Genomic DNA, 15228 nt, shown 5'->3' with positions numbered 1-15228 from the left:
CTTCAAAGGACAAATAGATTGACATCCTCAAAATTGATTATAATATAATTATTGTAGCGGGTAAAATTAATACGTGCCTTACTTAACACGCTAAACTAACTCTGTAGTATCGTATGATCCATATGAGGCGAAACTAAGATTTCAATTTTATGAATTGTGAATTTTATAATAATAATTTTAAGTGACAATAATTAACTTGTATATTCAATATTTATACGTATTTAATAAATTTATGAACATAAATATACTATTTAACAAAATTTATTACCCCCGAGGCCCCACATAAATTTATGTTCCGTTACTATATATGTTGATATAATTTTTTTTTTCTTTCTTACCAAATACTAATAAAATAAGTAAAAGAAATCAACTTGTTTTCCACGAATCAAACTAATTGATAATTTAATATATGAGTTTTGATATTTCATTATTACTACTAGTTTAGTGTACATATTTTGCATTTGTATTTGAAATTAAATTTATGGAAGAGTTCATTGCATTAAATTAAATATGATACTATGAGTACACGTTTCCATTATATTATTTCATCATCAAATCCACACTCAACAAACCTTAAAAACCAATCAATTAATGTTTTCCATATTTTTTTCTTTTTCATTTACCCTATAAAATTCTTTCAATAGACCTATCTTTCTATCTTAACTAATTAACTGCCTTAATTCTTCTATCAACAAAATCAACATCCCATCATACCTTTTAAGAACAAAAACATTTTTTTCAAAATAACCAATTATATCCACTAGGATTTTTTTTTAGTTTTTGCAAGTTTTGCTATTTTTAGTAAATTTCCTTATCTTCAACACACTATAAAAGGTGACATCTAACATATCACACATATAACATCTATTATTCATTATACAAAATGTCTTATACACATAGAAGAAGTTGTATTTCTGGGCTCTTTCTCTTGTTGTTAGCTCTTGCTTGTGAAGCGAATTCGGGGTTTATAGGAGTTAAAGATTCTCATTTTGTACTCAATGGATCCCCTTTTCTATTCAATGGTTTCAACTCATATTGGTTGATGCATGTTGCTGCTGACCCTGCTGAAAGGTACAAAGTCACTGAGGTTCTTAAAGATGCTTCTATCGCTGGTCTTTCTGTTTGTCGTACTTGGGCTTTTAGTGATGGAGGTGATAGAGCATTACAAATATCACCTGGTGTTTATGATGAACGTGTTTTTCAGGTAAAGGACATTTGTTATTATGGTATCAATGATTTTTTTTTGCATTATCGCATTTCAATGCATGTGAGTCCCTTACTTATTTCTAAATTTAGGGTTTGGATTTTGTGATCGCGGAAGCTAAGAAATATGGTGTTCGTTTAATATTGAGCTTTGTAAATCAATGGAATGATTTTGGAGGAAAAGCTGAATATGTTTGGTGGGCGCGAAATGCAGGAGCTCAAATTAGTAATGACGATGAATTTTATACTCATCCTATACTCAAAAAATACTTGAAGAATCACATTGAGGTATATATGGGGTAATTATTATTTAATAAATATAAGCAACTTTTTTTTATAATTAATATTATGAAATTGTTACAGAAAGTTGTTACAAGGTTGAATAGTATCACTAAAGTTGCTTACAAAGACGATCCAACAATTATGGCATGGGAACTCATGAATGAGCCTCGCGATCAAGCTGACTATTCAGGAAAAACTGTTAATGTAAGTTCGAAATTCAAGTTTAATTTTAGAAATATCAAATCTATGATTGACGTTTTTGATGAATATTCTTATAGGGTTGGGTTCAAGAAATGGCGAGTTTTGTGAAGTCATTAGATAACAAACACTTGTTGGAAGTTGGAATGGAGGGATTTTATGGTGATTCAATTCCTGAAAGGAAATTAGTTAATCCTGGTTATCAAGTTGGAACAGATTTCATTAGTAACCATCTTATCAATGAAATTGATTTTGCTACAATCCATGCATACACTGATCAATGGTACGTAGTATTTACATGATCTTTCGAATCTGTACGTACATTTTCATAAGTTTAAATATTTATTTATATCGATGGTTATAGGTTATCTGGACAAAGTGATGAAGCACAATTGTTGTGGATGGAAAAGTGGATAACAAGTCATTGGGAAGATGCAAGAAATATATTAAAGAAACCTTTAGTGCTTGCTGAATTTGGAAAGTCTAGTAGATCAGGTGAAGGATCAAGAGATATATTTATGAGTAGTGTGTATAGAAATGTGTATAATTTGGCAAAAGAAGGTGGAACAATGGGAGGAAATTTAGTATGGCAACTAATGGCACATGGAATGGAGAATTATGATGATGGTTATTCTATTGTTTTGGGACAAATTCCTTCAACTACACAAATTATCTCAAATCAAGCTCATATCATGACAGCTTTGGCTCATTCTCTTAATTCAAGAGTGAAGACATGATAATAATCAATTTATAATCCATCATATTTAGTATTATTAATTTGAGATGATATTACCAAACATGTTGAAGTTGATTAATTAAACACAAGAATGTAATTGAATAAATTGTTTTAGTAAAAAGGAAAGTTATGTTATATGTCCACATGTTTTTATTTTGAGTTTGAAAGCAAAGATCAAGAACACTAATTTTAATCCAGTGGAAATTCACAAAGTAACACATGCAATTGTATTGTTATCAAGCATATATACAAACAACAAAAAGAAAACTAAAAAACAGAAAAATCCATCTTCTATACCTTTTCATTTTCTTGGGATAAATGCCTTCAAAAAGTTGGGCAAATCATTCTGGCTTACAATATTTAAACACGAGGCTCCACACAATAGTTCCAACAACTAGTCCACTGTTGTAGCCTATGACTACTGATTCCCACGTAAATCCACTAAAAAATATGACTCATATTCCAGCTCTAGTGGTTGAGGAACATGGGATGAACCACTCGTTCCACATAGATCAATGTTACCGCAGTACAAGTCATTTTCAAATGTGTTGAATTGTAGACCGTGAGGAATCGATTCAATAAGAAGATTCTGAGAGAGGTTTAAGGCGGCTAGAAATAACTTTGCAGAAACACAAGTAACCAAAGTTTAATCAATCAGTAAGTTAAGAAGAACAAAAATTAATTAACAACAACTAAATCTGCTAACGTACCAGAATTTGGAAAAAGACAGAACGTAAAAGATCAAGCCCACTGAATGTACAATGTCTTCTTAAGGAAATTATTCCCTCTAGTATCCGAAGTTTGGATAAAATGATCTCAATCACCAGCGTATTGATACTCAAAACTCTGGTATCAGCGAACCACTCAACAACAGTAAAGTACACAAAAAAACATTTCTAAGTCCGAAGCCGAGCGAGTGACGATGACGGCTCGAGGGGGTTCCTCTTTCCAACACTTTTAACAATTAATAAGAGTGACTCTATATTTAAACTCTCTTGTTTTTCTTTCCATCACCAATGAGGGACAAATGCCTTTTCACTAAAGCATAAGAGGACTTTTCAAGTTCCCTACTCTTCAAGTTCTCAACTTTCCAAGTTGCTCTTCTTTTCATCTTTTGATACATACCCAGCAGTTCCACACATGAATGGAGAATGATTATAACAGAAGGAATGCACGGAAAAATGTGTACTTTACAAGAAAGGACCAATTGCATCTGGATAAGTAGGTTTTGCCTTGGACTTTCTCTAGTGAACATATGTCGAACATACTCAGTCAATCGGTAGATGCGATATCTTTGAACTATCGAGTTTTGATGTATACCTAGACAACCATATGTCATTAAATTAGCTTTTTACCGTTTATGGTTCTTGCAATTGTGTTAGTTTCAACCATGAATACCTCCTGGTTTTATGAGTATATAGAGAATAGACTTTTGACATAAAATTCTCTTTGAAGCGGCTTACACTTCACACTCAAATAGGTGATTTCTAACTGTCATCTCGTAGATACATTATTTGGTCGAATATGTCAAACTTAGCAAATCATTAAAAACTCTAAGCTTTATTAACTCATTAACAAGTCTTAAAGTCTTAACCTTGTTCCTGAACATTGTCTTCATCATGAGAATGAATTGAGTTGATTGACAATGCTGAACCACCAGTCACAACTTTATTTTTCTCCTAGAATATAGCTCTTGGGATCTCTAGTCTGCTAGATAGAGTTACCGTCATGATGACTTGTCCTAAGCCGTACCCCCATTCCCTTAGATGATCTTTCAATTGCTTCTCTCGTTAGGCCTTTCGTTAGTGGATCTAACACATTATTGTTTGACTTCACATAATCTATTGTGATAGTTCTACTAGAGAGCAGTTGTCTTATGATATTATGTCTCCGTCTTATCTGACTAGACTTTCTGTTGTACATGACGCTCCCTGTCCTAGCTATTACAGCTTGACGATCGCAATGTATTCAAATAGGTCCCACAGTTTTGGGCCAAAATAGAATATCCTCTAGAAAATTCCGGAGCCATTCAGCTTCTTCACCAGCCTTATCTAAAACAATAAATTCAAATTTCATTGTTGAGTGAGCGATACATGTCTATTTGGACAATTTCCAAGAGATTGTTCCTCCACAAAGTGTAAACACATAATCACTTGTAGATTATACTTCATTTGACTCGGTGATCCAATTTGCATCACTATATCTTTCAATCACAACAAGATATTTATTATACTTCAAAACATAGTGTTGTGTATGTTTCAGTTACCCCAACATACGTTTCATTGCCATCCAGTGAGTTAGAGTCAGATTACTAGTGAACCGACTCAATTTGCTAATAGCATACACTTTATTTGGTCGCGTACAATTCATAATGTACATAAAACTTTGCAACACCTTCCATTACTCTTGCATATTCCAATTGAGAGTTAGTTTCACCTGCATTCTTTTGAAATGTAAAAAACTTAAATCAATTGGAGTTTTGACAACATTGAAATTCAAGTACTTGAACTTATCCAATACTCTTTCAATATAATGAGATTGAGATTATGCTAGTCCGTGAGAAGTTTTGAGAATCCTGATCCCTAAGATCAAATCAGCAACTCCTAAGTTATTCAAATTAAACTTTCTAGACAACATGTGCTTAGTAGCATTTATATCGTCAATAAATTTACGTATTATTAACATGTCATAAATATACAGACAAACAACGACTTCATAATTTGGAACATTTTTAATGTAAACACACTTATCACATTCATTAATTTTGAATTCATTTGCCAACATTGTCTGGTCAAATTTAGAATGTCATTGTTTGGGTGCTTGCTTGAACCCATAAAGCGACTTCACAAGTGTGCACACTTTATCTTCTTTACTAGGAACTACAAACCCTTTAGGTTGTTTCATGTAAAAAATTTTCTCTAACTCTCCACCATTTAACAAGACTTTCTTTACATCCATGTGGATTTTAAGACCATGCACTTCCGCTAGTGCTATTAACATTCTAATTGATGTTATCTTTGTCACTGGAGAGTACGCGTCAAAGTAGTTAAGACCTTCCTTTTGTCTGTATCCTTTGACTACAACTCTAGCCTTATATTTTTCAATAGTCCCATCAACTTTCATTTTTCCTTTCAAATATTCACTTTGATTCTAAAGGCCTATTCCTTGAGTAAGATCATCCAATTCCCAAGTATGATTACTTAAAATTGATTCGATCTCGCTATTGATTGTTTCTTTCTAATAAGTTGACTCAGATGAAGAAATAGTTTCTTTAAATATTTGAGGTTCATTTTCAAGCAACAGTGCCAGAAAATCTGATCCGCTAGAAGTGGATTTCCGTTGGCGAGTGCTACGCCTAGTATCCTCACTAAGGTAGTGTATTTTCTGTTGATTTTTCTCGTAGTCGTTTAAGTCTTTCACTTGTCGATTCACATTCAGTTTTATACGGATAAATATGTTCAAAAAACTTTGTTTTATCTTACTCAATTATCATATTAACATGAATCTCAGGATTATTATATTTGTGAATCAAAATCGGCAGGCCTAACTGTTCACAACATGTTCAATAAATACACGATCTACCGTTTTGGTTCTCGTAACATCTCGCGACTAGACATAACTAGAAAGGAGTTTAAAATCTGGAGATACTTATTTTGGAAAGTATAAGAAAATCTAGAAATTTAAAAAAGTTGAAAAAAGAGTTTTTGGTCAACTTCAAATGGTCATAACTTCTAGCTCAGGATAAATGAGGTAGTTCCAGATATGGTAAGCTTTTGGAACGATATTTCCAACACCGCCAAGTTTCTGCAATTTTAACTTCATATGAGTGAGTTATGCACTTTGGAAGTTGGGCTATCAGATTAAGAAAAAATGTCCAAATCCAAGATTTTAAAAGATATTTAGTCTTTTCACAATCCTATTATTTAAATCCATTTCTAGGAGCTTAATATGGGCCAAATCAGAACATAATCAATTTTAGAAGTTGGAAATTTTCATGCTAGGGCTAATGAGAAAGGAGAAGAAGAAAAGGGCAAGATTGACCAAGATCGTTCTAGATTGATACTGGTTTTGCCAAGGATTTACTTCGATCTATTATGTGAGTCTATCTCAACATTGGGTTTGTTCACCCACGTGTCAATCATGTCTGATTCAACGTGATTTCATCTTAAAAAGATTGGATTTTGAATTTTCTTGAATGTTGTTTTTGAATTGCTTTTGTTCTTGAACATAAGTTGTGATTTAGGAGTTCCTTGATGATCTAAGTGTTGTTTATTGAATTCATTGGGTTATATCCTTGTATATATGATGTGGGTACATGAATCTTAAAGTGAAAGTGAGAAAAAGAAACGAGTTAAAACGATTTAAGATAAGAAAACGAGTTGAAAAATTTGGCAGGCATATCTGCGGAGGGTTAGGCACGGCGTGCCCCATCTGCGCCAGTGGGACCAGGGTGGCATGCTACAGTTCTTCCAAATGGAGCCTCAGTCAAGTGAGGCTGGCACGGCGCCCCCCAAATATGCCTGAATTAGTATTTTTCATCCAGTTTTCATAGTTCATTCCGTTTAAGCCTTTCTAAAGTGTTTTAACACTTCCTAATGATTCTAACTATTCTTAATAACTTCTAATCATATAGAAATCATCTAGAAATATTAATTGAAACCTTGAATCTATAACTTCAAATTCAAGGAAAGTTAAGAGTCAAGTCCAGAAAGTTCTTAGAGTCTTTTCAGAAAGTCTTTTACAAATGCTTTTAACTTTGCTTTAAGACTTAAAGATCAAGTTGAGTAAAGAGTAAAGATAATGATAATAAATTCATTTCAAGTTTCATAAGTCTTTCACAAATGTTTTAACGCCGTTTTAAGATTTAAGTTTGAGTTTAGTTCATAGTAAGGTGAAGTCTTTTCTTCAAAGTAGTACATAGGGACTGAGTATTCACAAAGAAGTACAATTTCCAAAGAGCCCTCAGGCTAGTTTTCATAAAAGATTAATTATTTTTTTAAATAAAAAAAGCAGGGAAACTAAGATTTCCAAGATATCCTTTGAGCCCTAATCTCAAACCACAGAAGTAAGTATGTTTTAAAAACATAAGAGCTAATATAATAATATTTTTGGGAGTAGTATTGAGCACCTTTATGAGAAAGAGTTCAGATTTAATGAGAATGGAAACTGAGATTTTCAAAGAGCCCTCAGACTAGTTTTTATAAAAGATTAATAATTTTTTAAATAAAACAAGCAGGGAAACTAAGATTTCCAAGATATCCTTTGAGCACTAATCTCAAATCACAGAAGTAAGTATTTTTTAAAAACATAAGAGCTAATATAATAATATTTTTGGGAGTAGTATTGAGCACCTTTATGGGGGGAGAGTTCAAATAACTCCCAACCCCCATAAACCATGTAGCCACCATGGATAGAAAAGGGTCAACTTTTTAGATGATTCTTGTAGTGTTTTTTAGCATAGACTAGTGGATCCACTTAGTAGTTCAGGTTCTATACCAATGGCACAGAATAGGACGACCTTGGCAGCGTGAGGCAAAATATTGTATCATAACCATAACTCCTAAGTGATGGTTGTCGGTTAGAGAAAACTCCCACAGAAGTTAAATGAATTTTATATACAATTATTTGTATTTTTACTTACACCTCAGAGTTATATTGTATCTTTGCATACATAAAGAGTTGACAACATGTTTCAAACAACTTTTCTTTATATTGCACTTGTTTTAAAATTGTTTCATATTGAAATGAGTTCGGTCTTCTAGAGTTGAGTTGAGTCAGGTAAGTTCTTCATATTCTCCTTTCAAGCGTACATTGTATTATTTACCATTCTAACTCGCATACTCGTACATTTAATGTATTTATACCAGTTGGCTTGTGATGCAGATGCAGGTAACAAGGATCGACATCTAGCGCACCGTTGATACAATTGGTCACTCTAGAGTAAGTTGGTGAGCCTCCTTGCATTCCAGAGGACTCTTTTACTTGTTTTATTGTTTAATTCATTAGGATGTTGTGGGGTTTGTCCCAACATCCATCTCAGTTCTAGAGGCTCCATAGATTGACAATCAGATGTTAGTTCTTTAAGTCTTTTAATATTATCTCTTATTGTTAAGACTTAGGTTGCCAATTTTGGCCAAGTTGAATGTTTCAGTTTTAAACATTCTCAGTTATTACATCCTTTTTCAGTTTAGTTATGTTCATTGATGTGATAGATATGATTATTGTCTTCTGCTGAGTTAAGTAAGTCAGACCAAGGGTCCGCTCGAGGCCAGAGTCTTCGAGTGTCAGTTCCGTCCAGGGTGTAGGCTCGGGGCGTGACAGGTCCAATTTAGACACCCCACACTTTGAAATATTTCAAGTTGTGTTTCCTTCATTTCCACAACTCATATGGAATTGATTGTGTTTTGATACGAATCACCCTTTTGAGTATCGTATTAGCCATAAGGATGGACTCCCCCAAAGATTTCGCGGTGAATCAGAACTGATTATCAATGTATTCATCATTTTCTTTAATGTTCTATTCTTATGTTCCGCCAAACTATTTGATTGTGGTGCATAAGGTGCAGTAGTTTGATGAATAATACCATATTCCAAATATATCTCTTCAAAAGAAGATTCATATTCTCCATCGCTATCACTCTGAATCATTTTTATCTTTAGATTCACTTGATTCTCCACTTCATTTTTGTATTGCTTAAACTCATCAATTGTTTCATCCTTACTATTAATCAAATATACGTAAAAGAATCAACTGCAATCATCAAAAAAGTTATAAAATACTTTTTCCCACCACGAGATGGTGTCGACTTCATATCAAATATATCTGTGTGAATTAAGTATAAAGGTTTTGAATTTATTTTAACAGACCTATAAGGATGTTTAACAAACTTACTTTCCACACAAATTTCGCATTTCGATTTATCTCATTTAAAATAAGGCAATACTTCTAAAGTAAACAATTTTCGCAAGGCTTTATAACTTAAATGTCCCAAACGGATATGCCATGAATCATTTAACTCCAATAAGTAAACAGAAGCAGAATTCTTATTAATATTGCCAACAATCATTACATTCAGTTTGAAGAGGCCCTCATTGAGGCAACTCTTTCCTAAGAACATATTCATACTTATTACAATATTGTCACTAAATAGGACACACTTAAATTTGTTCTTAATGATCAGTGCAGCGGAAACTACATTCTTCCTAATAGTAGGGACATACAGAACACTCTTCAAAGTCAACACCTTGTCGAGTGTCATTTTCAACATTAGTTTTCCAGTTCCTGCAATTCTTGTTGTTGTTGTGTTTTCCATGAACAAATCTTCATTGAACTCAGCAGGAGTGTACGTTGCAAAGGCTTCTTTTGCAAAGCAAATGTGTCGAGTGGCACCTGAGTATTCATGGGGTAATTATTATTTAATACATATAAACAACTTTTTTTTTTATAAATAATATTATGAAATTGTTAGAGAAAGTTGTTACAAGGTTGAATAGTATCACTAAAGTTGCTTACAAAGACGATCCAACAATTATGGCATGGGAACTTATGAATGAGCCTCGCGATCAAGCTGATGATTCAGGAAAAACTGTTAATGTAAGTTCTACATTTAAGTTTAATTTTAGCAATATTAAATCTGTGAATGACGTTTTTGATGAATATTGTTATAGGGTTGGGTTCAAGAAATGGAAGTTGAAATTGAAGGATTTTATGGTGATTCAATTCCTAAAGGAAATCAGTGAATCCTGGTTATCAAGTTGGAACAAATTTCATTAGTAACCATCTTATCAATGAAATTGATTTTGCTACAATCCGTTCATAGATTGACCAATGGTACGTAGTTTTTACATGATCTATCCTGTACGTATAATTTCATATGTTTAAATTTTTATTTAGATCGATGGTTACAGGGTATCTGGACAAAGTGATGAAGCACAATTGGTGTGGATGGAGAAGTGGATAACAAGTCATTGGAAAGATGTAAGAAATATATCGAAGAAACCTTTAGTACTTGCTGAATTTGGAAAGTCTAGTAGATCAGGTGAAGGATCAAGAGATATATTTATGAGTAGTGTGTATAGAAATGTGTATAATTTGGCAAAAGAAGGTGGAACAATGGGAGAAAGTTTAATTAGTATGGCAACTAATGGCACATGGAATGGAGAATTATGATGATGGTTATGCTATTGTTTTGGGACTAAATCCTTCAACTACACAAATTATTTCAAACCAAGCTCATACCATGACAGCTTTGGCTCATTCTCTCAATTCATGAGTGAAGACATCATAATAATCAATTTATAATCCATCATTTTTAGTATTATTAATTTGAGATAATATTACCAAACATGTTCAAGTTGATTAAACTCAAGAATGTAATTAAAAAAATTGTTTTAGTAAAAAGGAAAGTGGTGTTTTATTTTTAGTTTAATTTTTAAGTTTGAAAGCAAAGACCAAGAACACTTATTTTAATCCAGTGGAAATTCACAAAATAACACATGCAGTTATATTGTTATCAAGCACATATACAAACAACAAAAAAGATAACTAAAAAAACAGAAAAGTTCACTCTTGCATTCTTCCATTAAGTGCGTCGTCTCTGAGCTCTCTTCATTGACCTTCTCATTTTCTTGGGATAAATGCCTTCAAAAAATTCGACAAACCATTTTGGCTTACGGTATTTAAACACGAGGCTCCACACAACAGTTCCAACAACTAGTCCAAAGCTGTAGCCTATGACTACTGATTCCCACGTAAAGCCACTAAAAAAATATGACTCGTCTTCATATTCCAATGGTTGAGGAACATGGGATGGATCAGTCGTTCCACATTGCTTTGATAAAGGAGGACCACATAGATCAAGGTTACCACCATACGAGTCATTTTCAAATGTGTTGAATTGTAGACCTTGAGGAATCGATCCAATAAGAAGATTCTGAGAGAGGTTTAAGACTGCTAGAAACTTCATTGTTGTCAATTTCTTTGGAATCTTTCCTGTGAGACGATTCCAGGAGAGATCTAACGCTTCAAGCTTATTCAATTGCCCCAATTCCATTGGAATGTGACCTATGAGATTGTTGTGGGATAAATTTAGTAGCCAAAGTGAGCTGAGATCCTTTAGTGTTTTTGGAATGACACCTTCAAAATGGTTGCTCAAGAGGTCTATGGTTGTCATAATTGTGCTGATTCTTTCTAGCTCAATGTCATGGCCTTTGATCACCAAACTCACAGAATCCTCATACGATGTGTACGATGAAATCATATCTGGTTCCATATACCTAATCTTTCCTGTGTCTTCACCATCTAATTTAATCATTGCCTTGAAGTTTCCAAAGATTTTTACTGGAAGTGAGCCACTGAATTGGTTATGCGAAAGATCAATAATTCGCAACTTGGGAAAGCAAAGTGTACTCTGACAAGAACTAATTGGTCCATGGAACAAATTAGACTTCAATATTAGGACCTGCAGTTCTTCAAGTGTTCCTAGCCAAGCTGGAAATGTGTCATTTATTGCATTATTCCCCATATCAGCAACTTCTAAATTACTACAGTTGATCAACGAGAAAGGCAGAGTTCCTTCAAATTGATTGTCATTCAAGACAATAGTAATCAAGGAAGTGCTCTTCGCACATAATGGGGGAATACTCCCTGTGAAATTGTTCCTTCTTAAGTCCAACACTTTTAGACTAGACATGCTTCCCAAGCAACTTGGAATCGAGTTACTGAAGTTGTTGCGTGATAAATCTAGAAATTCAAGATTGTTCATGTTACAAATGGATGATGGTAGTGGACCCTGAAGGGAGTTAAATTTAAGATCAAGAAACTTCAGATTATGGAAATGAAATTGATGTAGGTGGCCTGTTAAAGAATTATGCGAAAGATTTAGGTACGTCAATTCGTCCCACCTTATGCCGCTAAACCAGTTTGGGATTTCTCCACGAATCTTATTGTTAGAAATATCCAAGACCCAAAGTTTCTTTACATTTTTCAAGAAGTGTGGAAAATCCTTCAGTTCACATGATGATAACTGCAAAATTTCTAGGTTAGGAAAAGTGATTTGTATTCCCTCATCGATGGTGATGTTATTTGATGAGAGGTCAAGGGTAGAAAGATTTGTGAGATTCACAAGTGATTGAGGAAAAAAACCACTGAGTTGATTATGGCTTAAACCCAGGCGTACCAATGTTGGGTTTGTTTTGAGCTCATTGGGTAGTCCACTAAACCGATTATTATCGAGACACAACTTACCTAGCAAAGGGAGGCTAAACAGCGAAGATGGTATGATACCATTCAGTGAGTTGTTCCACAAACCCAGTTCGGTTAGCTTTTGAAGCATGCTAAAATTATTAGGCAGTGGGCCAGATAAGGAATTACTTGACAAGTCTAACTCTTGAAGATGTGTCAAGCTTACAATTGTAGAAGGAAACGAACCGATGAAAGTGTTTTTAGAAAGACATAAATAACGTAACTCTTGGAGGTTAGAAAAAATATTGGGAATCTCACCTGAAAAGGAGTTGGACGAAAGACCTAGAATTGTGAGGTGCTTCAATTTAGAGATTGTGGAAGGAATATGGCCGGTGAGATGATTATAACTGAAATCCAAATACCTAATTTGTGTAATATTGCCAATGGAATCAGGAATGGAACCAGAGAATTGACATCCATACATGTCCAAGCGATTCAAGGAACTGAAGGTGCCAATTATATCAGGCAGCTCACCGGAGATTCCTGTTTTAGAAATATCCAACTCCAACAGAGTATTGTTGCTCGGGTGGATCTTTGGTAAAACTCCTTTGAGAAGATTATTTCCACCCAATTTGAGATTTTCCAATTCTGGCACAAGGAAAAAACTCTCTGTGATAACACCTTGCAGATTAGTAGATTCAAGATCCAGGTACCTTAAGGAGGAAGAAGAAATATTCACAGGTATCGGAGATGAGATGTTGATAGCAGAGAGAGAAACTACCTCCAGATTTGTCAGGTTCTGAAGCATTGTTTCAAATGTTGTCTCATCAAGTTGTAATCCATACACCAGTATAGAAGAAAGATCAAGTGAAACCAAATTGGAAAGGTATGAGATTTCTGTTGGGATTTCCCCTTCAAAGAAAGAATGAGAAAGGTTGAGATGCCTCAAATTCGCCAATCGGCCAATGTTTTGCGAGACTAAAGAAGAATGGAAGTTATTATAAGCAAGGTTTAGTGTCCGGAGATGATGGAGTTGGAAGAGGCTACTATTGGGATGAATAGTTCCATCAAGCAAACTGCAACTAAGGTCCAATCCGATAACATGACCGGTTAACATGTCACAAGTGACCCCGTCCCAACTGCAGCAGTCCCTATTCTCATTCCAAGACTTCGTTTTTGGGATATCAACATATTTCAGATTACTATCATCCCAACATACGCAGAGGTCATCGATTTGAAAGGATTGTTTGAATTGAAGCAAAGCAAAAGCTTCAGTGGGAGAGCAAAGATGATGCATGGATGAAGAAAAGCTTTCACTAACTATCAACAAAATACAGCAGACAAGTGAATAAAACAAAAAGAGAATTCCCATCTTCTTTTTGCTTATTTTCAGCAAATAATAAGATGATGTTGCTAAATCAATCATCATAATCGTAATATATATATATATATATATATACATGAAAAGGTAGTGTCAAGTGTGTACACATAACAACCAACTTTTCTGTTTTATAGTTGTTCACAACAACTATATCACACAAACAATCCATTTGAACTTCACACATAAAATATATTGAAAAAAAGATATTGAGAGCTATTTTCTTACAAAGACTCTTAATTTAATTTATTTTTAGTGTTTGAATTTTACGATTTAATTTTTAGATGTTTTAGTAGATAGAGCTTAAATGAATTATATACTTTATTATTTACAATTTATTAAAATGAAAAAAAATAATTTATTTCTAAAAATTCATATTATGATGTTAATACAAATAGTTTAACCATATGCATGTAGGAAATAAATTATTGCTTTCATCAAAATGCTATTGCCATACTTTATTTTGAGTCGAAGGTCTATCGAAAGCAACCTCTCATAGAGATAAAGTAGTCGCATACTCTACTTTCTCTAGACCCATTCATAAGATTATATTGAATATGTTATTGTTGTTATTGACTTGTCTATCGGACTGTTAGGTAAAACATCCAGACAAACAAAATGGGGTACTTGCCCCCCATCTACCACAAATGAAAAAAGTTGTCCAAAATGTTGAGTCAATTTCCATTAAGACTCTCAAGTCTTTTAAGTCTTGGTTGCTAGTACCAATCTGTTTTCTCTAAATGTTGTTTTCATTTTGGAGGTCATCCACTATCTTGTGTTACGCAAAATAATGTAAATTTGCAACAAATTCCAATGAGAGATATTATTGCTTGACTAAGAAAAGTGAGAAATTAAAAGTAACCTCTCTATCTCTATCTCATAACTTGTATTTTATCCTCAAAAATAACCTCTCTATCTCTATCTCATAGAGATAAGATTTCCGTTTACTATACCTTTTTAAAACCCCAAATTAAGGAATTACACTGGATATATAGGTTTAAATTAAAAAGAGACAAGAAAGACAAATAAAATGGGGTACTTTCCCCCTAATAATTCCATTTCCAAAACGACTGACCAAGTTTTTAGTCATGGTTGATATAGTACCAACTATACCAAATATTTGTTTTGCTCAACTTCGGCATAAATTGAGAGAAAATAATACAGTGTTGGCATCGCAAAGGCGCTGTTTGGTTATTGTATAACTTGCATTTTATTCATGTATAAAAAAATATATTAGTTTTATTATGT

At 33.6% G+C, this 15228-nt stretch overlaps 2 protein-coding genes across 2 annotated transcripts; one reads left to right on the top strand and one right to left on the bottom strand.

The window, feature by feature from the left end:
- The first annotated feature begins 802 nt into the window (after positions 1-802).
- LOC107006831 (mannan endo-1,4-beta-mannosidase 3) lies at positions 803-2555 on the top strand. Its single transcript, XM_015205349.2, has 5 exons — positions 803-1204; positions 1297-1491; positions 1567-1689; positions 1764-1966; positions 2048-2555. The coding sequence occupies exons 1-5, from the start codon at positions 884-886 to the stop codon at positions 2418-2420; spliced, it is 1215 nt and encodes a 404-aa protein (XP_015060835.1). The 5' UTR covers positions 803-883; the 3' UTR covers positions 2421-2555.
- An 8345-nt stretch (positions 2556-10900) lies between these two features.
- Positions 10901-14024, bottom strand: LOC107005856 (receptor-like protein 7). The gene has a single exon (XM_015204508.2). The coding sequence runs from the start codon at positions 13972-13974 to the stop codon at positions 11002-11004; it is 2973 nt and encodes a 990-aa protein (XP_015059994.1). The 5' UTR covers positions 13975-14024; the 3' UTR covers positions 10901-11001.
- Positions 14025-15228: the final 1204 nt, after the last annotated feature.

Source organism: Solanum pennellii, chromosome 12 (genome assembly GCF_001406875.1).
Source record: "Solanum pennellii chromosome 12, SPENNV200".
NCBI lineage: Eukaryota > Viridiplantae > Streptophyta > Magnoliopsida > Solanales > Solanaceae > Solanum > Solanum pennellii.
The sequence above is the reverse complement of the archived record's forward strand: the minus strand, read 5'-3'. Positions and strand labels throughout refer to the sequence as shown.